Raw genomic sequence first — 21,514 nt, forward strand, 5'->3', positions numbered from 1 at the left:
ATGTGATACGTTCAATCGTCTTGTTAGCTTAGTTTGGCTTTTTTCAGTTCATCCCACTATTTAGTCTATAGTCCATTTGTGTGATTAGCCTATATAATTCAAACTAAAGACAGCTAACCACATGTTAGCATGATTTTTCTGTGTCCATTTATTGGCAAAACTACGGTGGCTGGGGGGTGCAAACCAACATTACAAAATCTAAAACACTTTTACAAACCTATAGACAAATGAACATTTCAGAAAACAATTTAACAAGATGCAAAACACTTTTACAAGTACTGAAACAAATTTACATTTGACAAAATCAACCGGAAAGGGAATGTACCAACACCGAGGCTGACCCGGAAATGATAATGATAAAGTGTTTTAGATTTTGTAATGTTGGTTTGCACCCCCCAGCCACCGTACAAAACGTTTTTAAATTTACAAAAATTGAATGTTAGCCTTTTTCAATTTTTTGTTCACCTGCACTGTTGTGTTAAAATGACTGCTATGGAGGTTGAAGCTAGTGGCTTGTGTATTGCATTGCATTAAACGACTGCCTTTCTCCTTGATTCGACTTTCTAGGTTTTTTCATTGGTATATCTGTTCAAATGATGTCAGCATGGATATATATTTAATTAACCAACAATCTGCTCAGCTGCTTACTGTAATTGTAATTGAGTAATTTTTTTCTTTTCTCTCCCACTTTAGAACCATGCCAAAACTCAAGAGCAGTGTCTGCTGCAGGACAAATAGGATAAAAGTAGTGCGGAAAACCATTGGTGTTAAATTGTCTTATCTGTCATCACATCCCAGTTCAAGTCATACAGACTCACCTGTGTCCACACCAATCACACCTCTCACAGAAAACCCAAATAATACAGTTTCTAATTCTTTTGATGAAGAGACAGCCTACTGTCAGGCTAAAAGAAAAGAACTAAGCACGTGGGATTTGATATGAGCTAATACAAGTGTCATATAAATCCTCAGCACCTTCCTCTAACATCTGCAGATTATCTGCTGAATATTGTTGTTTGGAATGCAGCAGTACCAGTGTATTTTGTAAGACATGCATTGAGAAAATACATCAAAATTCTCTGCAACTTCCAGAGAAATGGAATACAAGTTATTTTTATGGGTTTTATTTATAAAACGTTTGACCTATTTAATAAGTTCTTAATTACTCTTAAACGTATTATTCCCTTTGTCTCTTTAGAAAACCTACTATGAGGCAGCTTGGCAGCAGTTAGTTCTGCATTTATCACGGGATCACACTGCCCATGGAGTGTACTCCAGGGATCTTAGGGTTTTTATGACTTTTTGTATTGTTTATCACTCATCTAAGTGCTTTTCCCTCCTTACATGTTACAGGAAGGGAGATAATGACAAGAATGAGTTATGCTTTTATTATTTTATTATTTTATTATTTTACTAGCAGCATCTGGGGGCTATACACCAGGTCCCACTTCCCACTTCCTCTGTTTGTTTATAATCAAGACAAACAAACTCTAACCTTTCTTACCCCCCCACACACACACACCCCCACCCTTAATGTTTGTTGAACTGTGTGTGACCAAGCATGTATAAATAAAGAGAGAGGGGTGCCAACACTTTGTAGTTTTGCACTGCAGAGTGTGACCTACCCTTGCCGCAAGTATAACTGACACTGTGTCGTTCCTTACCTCTGAGTTGACTAAATAATACCTATCAAGGGATATCAATATTTTTGTGAATACGGGTTTGTTCTTTTAAGAAATATTTCTTAAGAAGCTATTTTTACTAAACTTTAATGTTTCTGAGTTAAATTTAGTTGTTCTTTTAATGACTATATTTACTTCATTCCACCTGAAGTCTTGTTTAGGGTGTACTTTTTATTACAAGAGTGGGAAGGCTGAGGTGGATAGACATGTATAGAGAAGGGATAGATGTACTTGACAAAGGATTATTAAGATGTAGTTGCTAGGCAGGCGATAAAGCCAAAGCCCATGTAAAACATTCATGGATGTAGTGAAGGAGGAAATGCCGAGGGTCAGTGTGATAGAGGAGTATATCATAGACAGGTTAAAATGGAGTCAGATGATCTGCTGTGTTGTCCGTTAAAGAGAGCAGTAAAAATAAGAACTCTATGGAGAGCATGGAGTTATTTTACAGCCTAGCAAAATAAAGCAAACATATAACTCACAACATAGTGCGGAATTAAATACAAGTTGCAAAAATATCTACATTAATGTTCTTTTATTTTCTCCTTTTTTAGGACAACTATGCAACTGTAGAGTTGCTTTTTGTGCGTGTGAACCCGAGGCTTGCACCTTGTTAAAGTATGGGCTTTGGCCTGCCACACTAGAGAAGCCTCAAACAGCCTTTTAAGTACCTCTTCTTGAGCTGTTTCATCATTTCTCTTTAGAGTGCCAGGTCTCTGTTGAGGGATGTTGCACCACGTTACGGTGGAAGAACAATCTGTCTCTCGTGGAGGTAATGTAAAAACTGTCACTATTGACATTTCCAATATATTAGATGGTTAATCTATTAGTAGTACATCAAAAAGTGAGGACTGTAATATGTTTAGGTACATTTTTAAAAATTTTGAATGTCATCATTTCAGAAACTAGAATTCATATATTAAATAGATTCATTACACTTAAGTACAAACAATACTTTCATCTGAGAAGAGAACTTTGGACCACTGAGCAGCACTGCAGTTCTTTTCTCCTTAGCCCATGTAAGATGCTTGAAACCAATGTGTAGGATTCGTCTGTCTGTAGTGGCTCTTGATGTGCTGACTCCAGTCCACTCCTTGTAAAGCTCCCCCAAATTTCTAAATGGATTTATCTTGACAATCCTCTCAAGGCTGCGGTACATTTTTTGAAACACTGAATTTTGGATTTTTATTATCTGTAAGTCAAAATCACCTCAACAACAAGAAATAAAGCCTAGCAATATTTTTCACTCTATGTGTGACAAATCCATATAGTATGAGATTGACTTCCTAAAATAGGTGACAGATCATTGGAATTTTACAGTCTTGTGCTCTTAAAAAAAAGGTTGTTATAAAGTCTATCACCAAGTTTTTCCATTTTAGTTGTGTACCTTTTGCATTTACAAAATGAAACCTTTTTAATTACTCTTACTGTTTTTACCATAGGTTAATATGCTCTCCAGGGCCCTGGTGGGAGAATCCATTTCCCACTTTCGTCACTACCACTCCCGACGAAGAAGCTTAGCCGGTCTATGTGACTTATTTGATGACGGGACAGCATGCCCAGCGGTTGGACACAATGATAGAAATTGCATTTCATATTTCTTAGAAAGGATTTATGTTAAAGTCTCATGCAAGGCTCCTGTTTTATATCCTTTCAGGTGTCATCTAAATTCTTTTATTCTTATTTGAGAATTTACTAATAAATCAGAAACTCATCAATCGTTGTTGCTGTTTATGTTTTAGGCTAATGGCACCATGATTGTGAATATGGATGCCAACTTTGGCCTTGTAAGAAAAAGGAGACCGGAAAAAGTGTGACAGAGCCCTTGCATGGTAACAGCATGTTTGTGAGGGATGAGGATGTAGAGGAATATCTCCTGTCACATCCTGAATGCTCCAAACCAACTGAAGTGAGTAAATACTGTTATGTTTTTTCTTGTCATTCCTTTATCATTAGTCCTTATTACCTCTTAATTATGTTGCGGATAGATAACAAAGTTATTTCTACATTTGCAGATGGTAAGTGTTGGGATTTAGGATCTGAGTATGGGCGTCTTTGAGGTTTACAGTATGTTGTTATGCTTATAATGGCTTGAATAAGTACCTCTGTTTTCTTAACTAATTAGGACTGTAGCAACTTCAAAGCTGGAAATTTACTTAGGTCGCAAAACCAACAAAAAAAAACTAGATGTGACTGGTGTATTTGGAGCCTCATGCCGCCATGAAATACCATTAATGTTTTTGAACATGACTCAGGGAGAAAGGTGCGTTAATTTAATTTATTTTTTTTAAAAAGCTTGTGTTCATTAATCTGTGCAGAAGTGGTAAAAAATCTAAATGCTTTCCAAAAATGCTGGATTCTGTGTTATCCATTTGTCTTATGTATTTATCAGACTTTTTCTCTTGAAACAGGCTTGCATATCCAAAGTTCATCATACGTGAGCTGGAGAAAAGATATAAGGACAAAAACATTAATCTGCATTTCATATATGACATTGCATGTGTACTTTTTACACATATGCATGTGAGTATCTTCCTTTATAAATTACACAATATTTATTTTTTTGATAATAACACACTGCATTGTGTTGATCAGAAAACCGGAGAAGGAATTCCTCAAGGTATTTGTATGGCTGTACCAGCATTTCATGTTTATGGACATAGACTGCAGTGTCAGGTATTTATATATATATATATATATATATATATATATATATATATATATATATATATTTTTTTTTTTTTTAGCTTTTAGCCAATTTGTGGCAAACATTTAATCTTAGATACATAGAGCCTTTTTTTTAAGTTTCTACAGTACCCTTTCACAGTAAACATTTACTTGTTTTACTATTGAAACGTCCTTCCACCAGAGGTAAAATTGTAGCACTTTAATTACAAAAGGTTTCAGTTGTGCACAATTCTGCAGACTATATCACTCTAAACCCTTGCTTTAGTTTTCCATGTGCATTTGTTTTTCTAGATCCCTGAACCAGTAGTACCCAACTGGAGATGAAACACAGTAAGTTAGCTTAATGTGTATTGTTCTAAAAAAGACAAAGAGTACTGTCATTTGAAAAGCAAGTTGGGGTTGTTTTATTTTTGTGTTTATTGTGTTCAGGCTGGAGAGTGATCTTCAAGCAATTGAGAGACACTATGGAATAAAACAAAGATGGTGTCAGTCAGATGAGACTTTCCAGTCAACATTGAGAGACCTTGACCAGGAAGTCAGAGGTCACCTGATTTTACAAGCACAAAATGAAGCCAGGCAGAGGGTCACTCTTCTCAACCTGAAAAGAAAATATCCTGGTACAGTTACATGCTTTTTTCCTCTTTTTTTATTTTTTATTTGTACATTATAATACTGTGCCTGTGATATTTAATTGGACATATTGCCTCCCTTGTTGCAAAGGGTTTTTATGCACTATGACAAATATGTAATCACTATAACAAATTGCTCTAGAACATTGTGGGTTAGAACATTCTGAAAGTAAACTAGTCTTGGCACAAAACACAAATTCCCTTTGCAAAATTACACAGCTTAGTTGTCGTGTTTAAATTTAGTGAAAGAACAGGTAGCTTTTATCATTAACTGAAATAGTGTTCACCTAATTAGCCCATCTATAATTTTTTGTAGGCCTTTAATAATCCGAGACATAGATCACATATCAGTATTGCATGTCTTCATCATGTGTTGATGGTATTTATTTTTGGTGTTTATTTTTTAGCCATTTTCTATTTTTATTCATTGGTTCCAGATGGACAGGGAATTGCTATTAGGCTGTCCAAGCAGGTAAACGCCTGCAACAGGAGACTGAAGAAGATTATTATAGGGTACAATGGTCTGCAGTGGCCACCACAAACCACCAAGTTCCCATCACATTTAGAATTTCCAGATGTGCGTGATGTCTCCTTGCCCCTGTACTCATTCATTGATGAACCAGTAAGTATAATGTAAATGCTAGTTGTCAGTAAATTTATTAGTACTAATTATCCTCTTATTGGTACTACTTTGTTTTAACATGGTGCCAAAACCTTTCTTTCCACGTTTCAGACTGGAGAAAAAAGTGGAGTTCTCAGGGCCCTGAAAAGGCAAGCCATTGATGCTTTGCATTTGAAGACAAGAGCAGCTGAAGAAAAGCTTCTGCTTCAGAGAGAGATGGACACTCTGATTCATCACCTCCATCAGCAACATGAACATTTGCATTCAGCAATAAATGACACTACGGACCCTGGTTCCAAAGATGTTCTTCTTCACAGTATTATCCTGTTGGAAAGGAAACTGTACAATGCCATGATAATGTTCACAAATCATATTACACTTGTTGCTCCTCCTCCAAATGTTTACCGGCCAGAGTTTACCTCTGTTTCCCAATCAGTTATTTCAGCTGATATGCATATTTTACTATGTGATGACAGTAGTCATGACAAAGAGGATGAAGCTGATGAGAATGACTTCGATGATGATGATGATGAAGTTGATGACTGCAATTAGGTTTGTAAAACAATAGCAAGCATCATGACCTCGTTATATGTTTAGAAAGCGCATTCTCCAGTCATTCATGTCGATTCGACTTGCAGTCCATGGAGTTTGTGTATTTCTTTATTGTATTTAATTCCATTGTTTAAAAAAATGAATTTGATGTTCATTGTTCATTGTTGGAAAAAATAATTTTGTTAAAGTCAAACATGACTCTTAATATACCGTAACTGTAGAAAAATAAATCTATCATTTTGATAGAGGTTTATTTTTAATCAATAAACATGTATGATGTAGTTTTGATGTTTTTATTGGGCTTGTGTTGTGTATAATTGGTAGATTGAATTGGAAATACAAATCTCATAAAACACTGATTAATATAGATCAGGGATGGGCAATGTGTCCCTGCTCCAACACACCTAAATCAAATGGTTAGCCAGACTATGGAGAACTTGACTGCATACTGAAGAGGTTATTTTGAGTCAGGTGTGTTGGACCAGGGTCTCATCTAAACATTTCAGGACACCAGCCCTCAATGGCTGGAATTGCCTATCCCTGACATAGATATTGTATATCTAGATCCTGAAGATAACATGGGTTTAGTATATTAGAACAATGTACATTAAATATTGAAAACTATTTACCCCTTTACAGATTTATTCTGCTTTCTGCCCCACCTAAGTGCTTCAGATAATTAAATGTGGGGTTTTTTTCAGGCAAAGATAACCTGAGTAAACATAAAAAGATACTTTAGAATTATCATTTCATTCAATAAATAAAAGGTTATGAAAACCAAACTGACTGTGACATATCATGAAGGTTGCTTCAAAGAGCCGTTGTAGATGCTGATGGCTGTGGGCAGGAAGGATCTCCTGTAGCGCTCCGTCTTACAGCAGATCTGAAGAAGCCTCTGACTGAAGACACTCTGTTGTTGTAGGACAGTCTCATGAAGAGGATGCTCAGGGTTCTCAATAATGTTCTTCATTTTATGAAGAATCCGTCTTTCCACAATGATCTCCAGAGGTTCCAGAGGAGACCCCAGAACAGAACCAGCCTTCTTTATCAGCTTGTTGAGCTTTTTTAAGTCCCTGGCTCTGATGCTGCTTCCCCAGCATATGATGGCAGAAGAGATCACACTTTCCACAACAGACTTATAGAAGATATGCAGCATCTTGCTGCAAACACCAAAGGACCTAAGCTTCTTCAAGAAGTACAGTGTGCTCTGTCCCTTCTTGTAGATGGCTTCACAATTGCATCTCCACTCTAGTCTGTTGTCCAGGTGAACACCGAGGTATCTATACTCCTCCACCACCTCCACTTCTTCTCCCATGATAGAAATAGTTTTTGACTTATTCCTGTTTCTCTTAAAATCTACAATCATCTCCTTTGTTTTAGTCACATTCAAATTGAGATGATTGTTTCCACACCATGCCACAAAGCGGTCCACCACCTTCCTGTACTCAGCTTCTTGTCCATCTCTGATCCACCCCACAACTGCAGAATCATCCGAGTATTTCTGCAGATGACAGAAGTCTGTCTTGTACTGGAAGTCTGAGGTGTACAGAGTGAAGAGGAATGGTGAGAGTACAGTCCCTTGTGGTGTTCCTGTGCTGCTGACTACCTGGTTAGACTCACAACCTTTCAGTCTCACAAACTGTGGTCTGTTTGTCAGGTAGTCTTTGATCCAGGAGATTGTTGAGGCCTCCACCTGAGTCTTCTGGAGTTTATGACAAAGCAAATCAGGCTGAATTGTGTTAAATGTTCTGGAGAAATCAAAGAACATGATCCTCATAGTGCTACTGGCTTTGTCCAGATGACAGTGGGTTTGTTGAAGCAGGTGTATGATGGCATCTTCAACTCCAACTCCACAGTGATAAGCAAACTGAAGGGGGTCCTGATAGTTTATTGTTTGCTTACTCAAGTGGGCCAACAGGAGTCTCTCTAGGAGGATGCTGAGCTTGTTTCTGAACTGAACCTATTGAAGAATGTGTCTAGTTTATTGGCTGTGTCCAGATATCCATCGATCGCCCTTCTGCTTGAAACCTGTGTTATAAAACCTTCTTCGTCCCTGACCATACATCTCTGTGTTGTAACCTTGACTCATTGATTTCCTCTTGGGATAATGTTAGTAGATTGGCCACTCCTGGGAAGGTTCACCTCCATTCCATGCTTTCTCTATGTGTGGAGAATGGTCCTTACTGTGGATTTCTGAAGTCTTTCACCACAGATTATATCATATGCAAACATCTATCCACGTAGCCTCTCATCTGACCCCATCTCTAAACCGATCCATCAATACTGCAAACAAGGACGGGCTCAGAGCTGGTCCCTGGCTTTACACCACCCTTACTTTTCTCACTCTCCTCATAATAATAATAATACATGTCCTATATTATCGTCATATATTTTTCTTCCACCCCTAAATGTTTCATGTAATACCACAGTTCCTCTCAAGGCACCTTATCACATGCTTTTTCAAGGAGCACCCTTGCACAATGTTGTTCATTGCGACTTTCTCTCCACATCCACAGGAGTTCCAAGGCAAAAATTGCATGAAGTTTAACTAAATGAGGGAATTTATTGTAGATTTCTAAATCGGATATGGCATGATACAAGACAAAAAACACAAATACTGTAATATTGTTAGGTAATGGGCCATAGAAACAAACTACTGAAAGCCGGATCCTGCATTTTACAGTCACAGAAATTCAAGGTTACGGTCAAAGCCGGAATTTTGAAATGGAATGCGGCCCATCTAGGCACCCAGGTCCAAAGAGGAATTGAACACAGCAGTTTGCATGCGTAGAAGCGTCGATTACAAAGACCATTGAAATGATGTAGCCAGAGCTGGGAAAACTTTGGTTCAATCAAGTTAGATGCATTTATTCATTAATCTTTATGAAAATCAAATTTCTCACTAAATGTACCAATAAAATGCATTATAATTGTGATACCATCTTGAATTGTAGAAACTGGAAACTCCAAAGTTGGTGGTAAGGCTAGTCACGTGACTGCGTTTTCAACTATTATATTTTATCTCCTTAAAATCAACCCAAAGTAGAATTTATGTTTAAGAAAGGTTGGACTCCTTTCTTTGCAGATGGGCATTTGGAAGTGTGCCCAATTCAAGAGGGAAAATAAAATAATAAGACAAATGATAAACCTACAGTTAAAGATTTTATACTCAAATATACATATGTTCAAACTCAGTCTTTTAATAAACTTATTTTAATAGAAAAATTATAATACATCTTCATCCATTTATGGTACAAATTACCACATCTTTACACATAACAGTATGGAGGGTGTAAACTGTTGTACAGCCAACGTTTCCAGGCATTTACATGCTCTGTACATTTGAAAAGTCATTTTGAATATGTTTCAGCATGTCGATTTTAAAATATGTGAGAACATATTTAGGAACATACCAACCGACATTACATTTTCTAAAACAAATGCATTAACAGGATGCTTGAGTATTCACAATTAAAAGTGTACATTAGGACTTGTGATGCTGGCAGTGAACACATAACTTCTTCTTGAAACCACATGCCAAGTGTGACCACAGCTGGCATGTCCTGCACTGACGCCACTCGCGCCATTTCTTCATGGCATTCTTTTTTTTGTCGTTGAAGTGAGTATGGCAGATGCAACAAAAGTTAACAGCATCTAAAATGCACATCAAAAAGAGGCTATTGAATCAGAAAATTAAGCTTGATATACGTGAAATATGCATAATACACAAATATATTTGAAGATATACCACTTGCAGCCGTTAGCACTGCATCATTTCCTGACACTTCCACAGGCTCTCCAGCGCTCTGCACACCTAAAGAATAGTTTATGGGTTAGCGACACTGTAATCTAAAATTATATCCGAAAGGAACATACATTAAAGTATATGTCAATGAATGTATAACAGCACATGTATTTGTGAAGATTCAGAATAGACAAACAACAGCTGCATAAAATATTAACTGTTTTCAAAGTTATGAAGTAATGAGGTTGGTAGTGCTGTCATGAGAACTTTAAAATGGGTTGCAGTTTGTCTACCACTATACTCATTTGTCATTTCCCCGCATGTAAGTAATAACAAATAGTATATTCTATACATGCAAGCAGTGGTGGTTCTAGACTAAATTTACCGGGGGGGTAAAAAAATTAAGCAAAAAAAAAACAACTGGTCAATATTTCGTCGTTTAATATATTAAGTGAGCCACTCAGGTCTGGAGCTGCAGGTTGTAGGTTTCTGATCTAGCAGATGAAATTGTGAACCAACTCAATACGGCTGAAGATAAAAGTGCAACACCTTAATTTTTAATTCATTACTAAAGTAAGACTGTAAAGGTAAAAAATTAAATTGGTCCAAGGGACCAATGAGTTACAGTTTCTGTGCCAGCACATATAAGAAGTTGATTTAGTATTATGTCTTCAGTGTAGGGGCCATAACAGGAGCTAGGACCAGCTCTGCAGGGGCACTGGACCCTCTTGGCTCCTGTCTGGAACAGCCCATGCATGCAAGAAACTTACCATTTCCACACATTCCCTCCAACATATCTTCCACAGTTTGTGTCTGATTTTCACTCTCAGTATCTGATCCAAACAAAAAACACAAAATTACAGAATGTTAAAATTGTTCTTAATGTGTCCTTCCAAAAAGTTTAAATAGTTATATCAAATAAATCAACATTGCTAATTAGAATAGAATACAAAATAAAAAGCTTTTATTGTCCCACAGTGGGGAAATTCAGGTGTGTCCGTGGCAAAACAAAAAGGCAAATAGAAGCATACAGATACACAAATCACCAAAAAAACTATAGAAAAACTTACAGGAATAAACAACTGTGAGAATCACAAAAATAACAGGAATCAGATAACTAATAAAAGCTTTGATTTAGACAGAAAATGGTCACCAAAACATTGCAATTACCCTTGTCTTGATATTTATAAATCCATCCGAATAGTTAACTGTAGCCTTGGACATATTTCAGGATAAATTGGTTTGGTCTGTTTGGTTCAGTTGACAGCTTCAGGTCAGGGTTTTTGATGGTAACTATTCTATTACAGACCATTAGTGCCAATAACCATGTACAGTAGATATCCGTAGTTATACAATAAATTGGACTGACACTGGGAAGATCAAATCTGATGTGTTTAACTGGTCCTAACAATACCCATACAATCCAAACGATACCCATACAATCCAAATACAAACTGTATGATTAAGGCAGCCCAAAAATAGCCCCTTATTATAACAAGCAAAATGTACCCAGGTATACCTGAGACCTTTACTAAAAGATGAAAAACATTATGTTTATGTAACATAATCTCAAGACATACCATTTGCAGTCATCACCACGATATCACACGTTTGAACTCCCTCCTCAACACTCTGTACATCTGAAGAGAAAAGCAGAGAGAAAGTATTCAAAAAATGTAACCCTAAAAATTGTTCAAGAATCTGTAATACCAAACAATCCAAATGCTACCCAAATTTTCCAAAGTGTTGAGTTAATAAACCTGTGCCATTTATAAAAAAGGAGATTTCAAAAATATTTCAGGTAAAAACCTTGTGACTTATAACTTCAAATTTTCATTTGGATTTCAACTAAATGAAGCTATGAGATTTGATTGTGCAGGAAGGATTCTTCATAAAATGAGCATCATCTTCATCAGACTGTCCTACAACAACAGAGTGTCTTCAGTCAAAGGATTTTTCAGATCTGCTGTAAGACGGACTGCTACAGGAGATCTTTCCTGCCCACAGATATCAGCATCTACAGCAACTCCTTGAAGAAACCTGCAGAATATGAGCTACAACAACATTTAATGTCCCTTTAGGATTAATGAAGTATTTCTGAATTTAATTAAACCAACAACAGACATAGTTCTCTATTATGTAGAATCTGTTAGCGGACAACAATTCCAGCTTTTTCCTAAGAGGAACAGGTGGTATTGACCACCACCCATTAATAAAACAAAATAAACATTTATAGATGCCAATATGTTAGAGATGAGTTGACTATTATATTTCATATCTTATATTAAAGTGTAGTTATTTACTAGTTAGATTTAATTTTATTGTATGAGAAATTGTTGAGGTGATTATGAGGCAAGTAATAAACTTACAATGTACTTTTAATGTCATGTAAAATCTCGCTCATAATCCAACCACCCACCAGATGCTTAAGTACCTTTAAAATTAGATTACTTATATGGACAATATGTAAACAGTATGCCCGTCAAAATGTATGTGCAAACCACTCAACTATATGAAAAGAAATTTGCTCTGCAGCTTTTAAAATGTCTTCTAACTGTTTTCTTCCATAGTGGGATGGCTTTTTCAGGGTCAGGCCGTTAGGTAGTCCAGAAGCATTTATGATGATGCTATGATTTTGAAGAGACTGGTACGGTAGCCTCCCACTGCCTCCCGCTTCATCTGAAATGAGGGGCAAATGTTTCAAAAGGTTAGAAATATTTGTAGTTAAGCAGACAGACAAGTGAAGGATCACTGCCGACCTCTGATTTAAATTTTTACTTTAATTAAAGGCAAAGAATAAGAATACCTCAATTTGGTCATTTCTTTTGACTTTAAATTTATTATAGTGTTATAATGCACCCTTACTGTATTTTTGGTTGAATACCTCCTGCACCTTCTTAACTTGGGCATCAACTGGCTCTTTGGCAGCAAAAGCAGAAGAAGAGCTTCCTGAAAACACAGTGGAAAAAAATACTGTAAATAGTGAGTTAACTGCACAACTTGATTAGTTTGAGTTATCCATGTTAATCGGTGTGTCTCAACCTTTAAAATGCAAAGCAAAACTGCTGAGGGTCTCAGTTGAATCCAAAAAAGCCGCAGCTCCTTTGCTGCTTACTTCAAGTACTTCTAAGTTGGGCTTCTGACAATCGAACAACCTCACAGCAGTTTCCACCCCCAGGATCTCAAGACTGGATACCTTGAACAGTGATTAGAGTAAGAGAGTCATGAAAAAACATCAAGCGTATATGAAAATAAGAGAGTTGAAAAAAAAAGTAAAATTGAATGTTACATATATGTTGGTGTTTTGAATATTTTTATTTTCCATTATAGAACCATAGATTGCTTAGAGTGACAAGAAAAAAGTGTTTCCCCTCTTTCAGATTCATTCTATTTCTGCTTTAGTCGCTCTTTCAGAGCATCAAAAACATGTTTTTATTGGATAAAGATAACCTGAGTAAATACATATGTTTTCAAATGATGATTTCATTCATTTATGGAAAAAAGCTATTCCAACCAACTTGGCCTTATGGGAAAAAGTAACTGCTCCCTAAACTTTATAACTAGTTGTGCCAGCCTGACATGAAGAGTTTGCATAACTGGCAATGAGTCTTTAAAATGGCTACTGAGGTAATATGGCTCACTCTTTGTAGAAATGTGTTCATTCAGCCAGGCTGGAGGGTTTTAGAGTATAGTGTGTGTGTTTAAGGTCATACTAATACTCAATCCTCACAGTTCCAATACCATGTTTGACTGTCGGTATGATGGTCTGTTTCTGAAGTGCTGCGTTAGTTTTAGCTCAAATGTAACAAGACCCACCCCTTCTGAAATGGTCCACTTTTGTCTCATCAGTCTACAGAATATTTGGTGGCATTTTTTAGACGCTTTTTGGCAAATGCCAGATGGTATATGTGTTCTCTATGGTCATATGTGGTTTTCTTCTAATATAGGGGTGGGCAAACGTTTTGATTCATGGGCTACAATGGGTTCTAACATTTGACAGGAGGGGCTTAGCCAGGACCAGATGGATGTAGTATTTGTGTGAACTAATATAAATGACATGTAAAAGTCATAACATAAAAAGGATTTCTCCTTTAATAGATTGTAAAGTATGGATATGCAATGCTTATTGTTCAAATTATTTTCCAAATGCATTTTTTCTAACTAAAGGTCAGGATAAAATCAAGCCTGGGTTTGGCTAGTGAAACTGATCTGAATCACAGTTAATTCATAATTTAACAAGGGGTTACACTGTAGTTTCATAGAGGACCAGGTTGGTTTAAATAGTTTTTTCCCTTAATGAATAAAACCAATATTTGAAAACTAATTTTCTGTTTACTCTGGTTATCTTAAAATGGTTTTTATGATATGAAAATTTAAGTGTGACAGAAAAGTAAACACAGAAGAAATCTGAAAGGGTACAAATACTTTTTCACAGCAATTTATATCAAAACAGTTAAGAAACATCCTTAACTATACATTACTATGACATTATATATGACAAACCTCTAACTTGAGCTGCTTAAGGTGCTTTTTAACTTTAAGCTCCCTCATCTCAGGGCTAAGGTGCACAAAATGTACATTCAATATTAACTCAAGCAAAATCATTATAATGTAATTATCAGTGGAATGAGCATACAGTGTACCTTGAAAGTCAAAACTCAAGGAACCTCTCCCAAATACCATTGTATCTTAAATAATCTTAGAACATAAGCTACAAAATGCTGGATGGGTTGTAAAAACACTGATGAATTCCCAGTGTGACTAGAAACTAGGCTAGACAGAAAGTGAATATAACACAGAACAATATATAGTTTGCAATAACATAAGCAAGATATGATTATTGTACAGACACACATATTATATATGATAAAAAGAACTATGAAAAATATGTTATTTTACTCCTGATATTATCCCAAATATATTGATATCAACATGTTTCTGGTGCAATACAATAACTGTCAAAATGACAGCTTTAAAAAAAACCTTCTCTCACCTTGTTCCGCAGGAGATCCCTGCAAAAAAGATTGTAAGCTGACAGTTCTCATGTGGTTCAGTTCTCAGTTTGGTCTTCTGTGGTTTAGGAAAGGCCGGCATTTTTAGAGACCTTCTATAATTTCCAATCCATTTCTAAAAGACAGAAAGAATGAGCAAAACAACACAATAAAGCAACTTATTAAAACTGAATCACTTTGATTCTCTTTTCATACATATTACACTTTTACAATAGAAATGCCGCGATGAACCTGTAGTAACAGCATGAATAAACTTACGTCTATAATAACTGGTGCCAAACCAGTGGCCTCCGCCGTTGCAGCAATCATTGGTGAGCCCACACTGGTAATTCCTTCTTGGAATGCAGATCTGAGGGCATCTTTTTGCTCATCTGATATGAAAGTTCTCTCTTATCCAAAAATAATCAAAACAAAACAAATGATCATTGGCAAAGATAATACGGAGAACAATCAAATATTTTGCTTCATCTTGTTAAATAGATCACCATTTAGGCACTGATTTAGGGCTGTTACACATACCTCTTCTTGACATTGAGCCTAAAAGAAAGACAAAAACATAAATATTTCTAAAAAGAAGCTAACATGTTTTTCAGGTACTGCTGCATGAATATTTGCAGACATGGCGCTATTTTGACAGAAAGGGTATTGAATTATGAAAGTGACTAATCACCCAGTTGTTCTAACATTAACTATAAGACAGCTCAGGTGACGGTGCTGTTAAGGTTATAAGGCTATATAAAGCAATTCAAAGACACAGACGTCAAATCGCTGTGAACCCAGCTGTGTAAATTTAATGCAGGTCAGTAACCCAACTCATCTAACTAAAATGCTAGCAACAATTATCTTGTAAAACTGAGAATATTATTACTCAATGAAACCTAAAGGGTAACTTAGCGTTAGTTATGTTATTCGTTTCTAAACAATCACGTGGATTTGACATTAGCATCACTCTAAATATACCACTGTCGCAAATACGTTAGCATCGCCATCACAAACGTAATAAACAATTTTCAGGCTACACTATCAAACAAAGTTGCACCTTTTCTTTCTAATACGGGTTATGTTAATGAGAAAGTAATGCGAAAACTGAAGAAATGCACATAATTTGGAAATTACCTGCTTACACGTGACCTCGCTCCTGTGTGAAGTGAACAGGTCCGTCCATTAAAGCAGCGAACCAGCAGCAATTCACCTTACTAATTGATGATAACGACCTACTGGGCCCACTAGGAGGCACAGGAGGGACCATCTGATAGCATCCAATGGGGATGATAACTACTAATAACGGCCATTTCATGAGTTGATAACATTCGAAGCGGGTGAAACAAACCTTTTTTATGACAAAACGATAGAAGGTATCAAAAAACACTCTATGTTCCCTGCCAAACGACCCTGCTCAAACGTTTAGGGCATTTCTGGGAGACAGGAATGGTTTGGGAAGACATGGATGGGCTCATTCTCTTTGTCTCAGTATGCCCTTTCCAACGGTACCACACATGTCCGGAAAAACCTCTCCTACGCGAAGCAGGAAGCCCAAACGCACACCAAGAGTCTCATTTGGCTGTACTGCATCACATGCGCTGATTCTTCACATTTCACCGTCAAATCTAATCCTAAAGAGTATCATTTGGCTGTCATGCAGCACATAAGCTGATTATACACAGTTCACAGCAGAATTTCATCCAGAATCAGTCTCACTTTGCTGTCTTGAAGCTGTCTTGACCACGCAAGTCTCCTATTGTGCTTGTGTCACATGTCTATCAACCCGGCACAAGCTCCTGATCACCCTTATCAAACTGTCAACTACCCCTGAGGCTTTCACTAAATCTAAGGTCACAGGAGTATGTGCCAGTCAGAATCCAGTGTTCGAGCTGCTCAAACACACACCCTTCCAGAGATATCCCCATGCTATCTGATCCCCCTGTGGCTATTACCCCTACACTATTCAAACCCTAGCCTAGCCTAGCTTCAATTGGCTTTTCTGAAGCACCTAAGCTCACACCTTTGACCAGTTTCAGCTGTAAAAATTATGAATACAAAGCAGGTCATGCCGGGTGTCTATCAATGTGCCCCAGCCTGCTGATCACAGTGGACCGACTGCCGCGGGCCTAGCTCGTACCTAGAGCAAGGTACCACCAATTTACATGTTCTGAAAGGCCCATCGGACATGCCAAAAGGTACGTGATCCGTGCTCATCTGCGCTAGCCAAATATATAACGTTTATAGCTGTAGCACCTACTCCGGCCAAATCGATAATTAAAAGACACTCAAAATCCCAAGATTTTGAGGCCTTCTAGCCCAAAATGGGAAAAGCTTAAATTCACCATTCCTGTGCAAATTCACTCAGGGCTTTGAGGCCTTTCCATAGCTACCTCACTCACCATCCTACGACAAACGGCTCAAAGGTTGCCAACCCCAGCACTGCACATTAACAGGCTCCTCCGGCCTGATGCCCCAAGGCCCTATGTCACAGAAAATCCAGACTGCTAGACACTCACATCCAGAGTTATGAGCAAAAGTCCAAGCCCGAATGAATGCAGGCCTGGGGAAGCTAAAGGAAGGGCGCCTGCTGGAAGCACTGCACTCACGGAGCATGCCAAAATGTACGTGATCCGTGCTCATCTGCGTTAGCCAAATACATAACCTTCATAGCTGTAGCACCTACTCCTGCCAAATCAAATGTTAAAAGACACTCAATATCCCAAGAATTTGAGGCCTTCTAGCCCAAAGCGGGAAAGGCTCAGTCACCATTCCTGCGCACGTTCACTCAGGGCTTTGAGGCCTTTCCATAGCTACCTCAAGCTCCATCCTACGACAAACGGCTCAAATGTTGCCAACCCCAACCCTGCCCATCAACAGGCTCCTCCGGCCTGCTGCCCCAAGGCCCTTTGTCAAAGCAAATCCAGACTGCCAGACACTCACATCCAGAGTTATGAGCAAAAGTCTAAGCCCATATGAATACAGGCCTGGGGCAGCTACTAGAAGGCCGCCAGATGGAAGCACCACACTCACGGAGCATGCCAAAATGTACGTGATCCGTGCTCATCTGCGCTAGCCAAATATATAACGTTTATAGCTGTAGCACCTACTCCTGCCAAATCAAAAATTAAAAGACACTCATGACACTCATGAGCAAAAGTCCAAGCCTCTCCATAACTACCTCACTCGCCATCCTACGACAAATGGCACAAAAGTTGCCAACCCTAGCCAACCCTAGCCCTGCCCATCAACAGGCTCCTCCGGCCTGCTGCCCCAAGGCCCTTTGTCAAAGCAAATCCAGACTGCCAGACAATCACATCCAGAGTTATGAGCAAATATCCAAGACCAAATGAATGCAGGCCTGAGGCAGCTACCTGAAGGGCTGGCCACACTCACGGGGCATGCCAAAATGTACGTGATCCGTGCTCATCTGCTCTAGCCAAATATATAACCTTTATAGCTGTAGCACCTACTCCTGCCAAATCAAATGTTAAAAGACACTCAATATCCCAAACATCTGAGGCCTTCTAGCCCAAAGCGGGAAAGGCTCACAGTCACCATTCCTGCGCACGTTCACTCAGGGCATTGAGGCCTTTCCATAGCTACCTCACTCACCATCCTACGACAAACGGTTAAAAAGTTGCCAACCCCAGCACCGCACATCAACAGGCTCCTCCGGCCTGCTGCCCCAAGGCCCTATGTCAAAGCAAATCCAGACTGCTAGACACTCACATCCAGAGTTATGAGCAAAAGACAAAGCCCAAATGAATGCAGGCCTGGGGCAGCTACCAGAAGGGTGCCAACTGGAAGCACCACACTCACGGGGCATGCCAAAATGTACGTGATCCGTGCTCATCTGTGCTAGCCAAATATATAACCTTTATAGTTGTAGCACCTACTCCTACCAAATCTAAAATTAAAAGACTCTAAAAATCCCAAAATCTTGAGGCCTTCTAGCCCAAAGTGGTAAAGGCTCACAGTAACCATTGCTGCGCACGTTCACTCAGGGCATCGAGGCCTTTCCATAGCTACCTCACTCGCCATCCTACGACAAATGGCTCAAAAGTTGCCAACCCCAGCCCTGCCCATCAACAGGCTCCTCGGGTCTGCTGCTCCAAGGCCCTTTGTCAAAGCAAATCCAGACTGCCAGAAACTCACATCCAGAGTTATGAGCAAAGTTCGAAGCCCAAATGAATGCAGGCCTGGGGCAGCTACCAGAAGGGCGCCAGCTGGAAGCACCACACTCACGGGGCATGCCAAAATGTACGTGATCCCTGCTCATCTGCGCTAGCCAAATATATAACCTTTATAGCTGTAGCACCTACTCCTGCGAAATCAAAAATTAAAAGACACTCAAAATCCCAAGACTTTGAGGCCTTCTAGCCCAAAGCGGGAAAGGCTCACAGTCCCCATTCCTGCGCACGTTCACTCAGGACATCGAGGCCTTTCCATAGATACCTCACTCGCCATCCTACGACAAATGGCTCAAAAGTTGCCAACCCCAGCCCTGCCCATCAACAGGCTCCTTGGCCTGCTGCCCCAAGGCCTTTTGATATAACAAATCCAGAATGACGGACACTCACATCCAGAGTTATGAGCAAAAGTCCAAGCCCGAATGAATGCAGGCCTGTGGTAGCTAACGGAAGGGCGCCTGCTGGAAGCACCACAGTCAAGGGGCATGTCAAAATGTACGTGATCCGTGCTCATCTGCGCTTTCCAAATACATAACGTTTATAGCTGTAGCACCTACTCCTGCCCAATCAAAAATTAAAAGACTCTAAAAATCCCAAGATTTTAAGGCCTTCTAGCCCCAAGCGGTAAAGGCTCACAGTCACCATTCCTGCGCACGTTCACTCAGGGCTTTGAGGCCTTTCCATAGCTACCTCACTCGCCATCCTACGACAAATGGCTCATAAGTTTCCAACCCCAGCCCTGCCCATCAACAGGCTCCTCCGGCCTGCTGCCCCAAGGCCCTTTGTCAAAGCAAATCCAGACTGCCAGACACACATCCAGAGTTATGAGCAAAAGTCCAGGCCCAAATGAATGCAGGCCTGAGACAGCTACCAGAAGGGCTGGCAACACTCACGAGGCATGCCAAAATGTAAGTGATCCGTGCTCATCTGCGCTAGCCAAATATATAACCTTTATAGCTGTAGCACCTACTCCTGTCAAATCTAAAATTAAAAGACTCTAAAAATCCCAAAATCTCGAGGCCTTCTAGCCCACAGGGGTAAAGGCTCACAGTAACCATTCCTGCGCACGTTCACTCAGTGCATCGAGGCCTTTCCATAGCTACCTATCTCGCCATCCTACGACAAACGGCTCAAACATTACCAACCGCAGCCCTGCCCATCAACAGGCTCCTCCGGCCTGCTGCCCGAAGGCCCTTTGTCAAAGCAAATCCAAACTGCCAGAAACTCACATCCAGAGTTATGAGCAAAGGTCCAGGCTCAAATGAATGCAGACCTGGGACAGCTACCAGAAGGGCTACCAGAAGGGCTGGCCACAATCACGGGGCATGTCAAAATGTACGTGATCCGTGCTCATCTGCGCTAGCCAAATTTATAACATTTATACCTGTAGCACCTACTCCTGCTAAATCAAAAATTAAAAGACACTCAAAATCCCAAGACTTTGAGGCCTTTTAGCCCAAAGAGGGAAGGGCTCACAGTCACCATTCCTACGCACGTTCACTCAGGGCATCAAGGCCTTTCCATAGGTACTTCAATCGCCATCCTACGACAAACGGCTCATAAGTTTCCAACCCCAGCCCTGCCCATCAACAGGCTCCTCTGACCTACTGCCCCAAGGACCCTTGTCAAAGCAAATCCAGACTGCCAGACACTCACATCCAGAGTTATGAGCAAAGGTCCAAGCCCAAATGAATGTAGGCCTGGGGCAGCTACCAGAAGGGCGCATGCTGGAAGCACCACACTCACGGGGCATGCCAAAATGTACGTGATCCGTGCTCATCTGCGCTAGCCAAATATATAACCTTTATAGCTGTAGCACCTACTCATGCCAAATAAAAAATTAAAAGACACTCAAAATCCCAAGACTTTGAGGCCTTCTAGCCCAAAGCGGGAAAGGCTCACAATCACCATTCCTGCGCACGTTCACTCAGGGCATCGAGGCCTTTCCATAGCTACCTCACTCGCCATCCTACGACAAATGGCTCAAAAGTTGCCAACCCCAGGCCTGCCCATCAACAGGCTCCTCCGGCCTGCTGCTCCAAGGCCCTTTGTCAAAGCAAATCCAGAATGACGGACACTCACATCCAGAGTTATGAGCAAAAGTCCAAGCCCAAATGAATGCAGGCCTGGGGTAGCTAACGGAAGGCGCCTGCTGGAAGCACCACAGTCAAGGGGCATGCCAAAATGTACGTGATCCGTGCTCATCTGTGCTAGCCAAATATATAACCTTTATAGCTGTAGCACCTACTCCTGTCAAATCTAAAATTAAAAGACTCTAAACATCCCAAAATCTCGAGGCCTTCTAACCCAAAGTGGTAAAGGCTCACAGTAACCATTCCTGCGCACGTTCACTCAGTGCATCGAGGCCTTTCCATAGATACCTCACTCGCCATCCTACGACAAATGACTCAA

At 39.6% G+C, this 21,514-nt stretch overlaps 1 protein-coding gene across 1 annotated transcript; it reads right to left on the minus strand.

Annotated features, from left to right (window-relative positions):
- Positions 1-9,651: 9,651 nt before the first annotated feature.
- LOC124884012 lies at positions 9,652-15,462 on the minus strand. Its single transcript, XM_047391598.1, has 12 exons — positions 15,450-15,462; positions 15,212-15,319; positions 14,912-14,930; positions 14,422-14,476; positions 12,961-13,114; positions 12,784-12,867; positions 12,420-12,597; positions 11,924-11,958; positions 11,499-11,558; positions 10,689-10,751; positions 9,922-9,987; positions 9,652-9,827 (listed from the first exon to the last, which is right to left on the minus strand). Exons 1-12 carry the CDS (start codon positions 15,460-15,462, stop codon positions 9,658-9,660), a joined length of 1,005 nt encoding a protein of 334 aa, XP_047247554.1. The 3' UTR covers positions 9,652-9,657.
- Between the last annotated feature and the right edge of the window lie 6,052 nt (positions 15,463-21,514).

This window comes from Girardinichthys multiradiatus, chromosome 18, assembly GCF_021462225.1.
Source record: "Girardinichthys multiradiatus isolate DD_20200921_A chromosome 18, DD_fGirMul_XY1, whole genome shotgun sequence".
In the NCBI taxonomy this organism is placed as follows: domain Eukaryota; kingdom Metazoa; phylum Chordata; class Actinopteri; order Cyprinodontiformes; family Goodeidae; genus Girardinichthys; species Girardinichthys multiradiatus.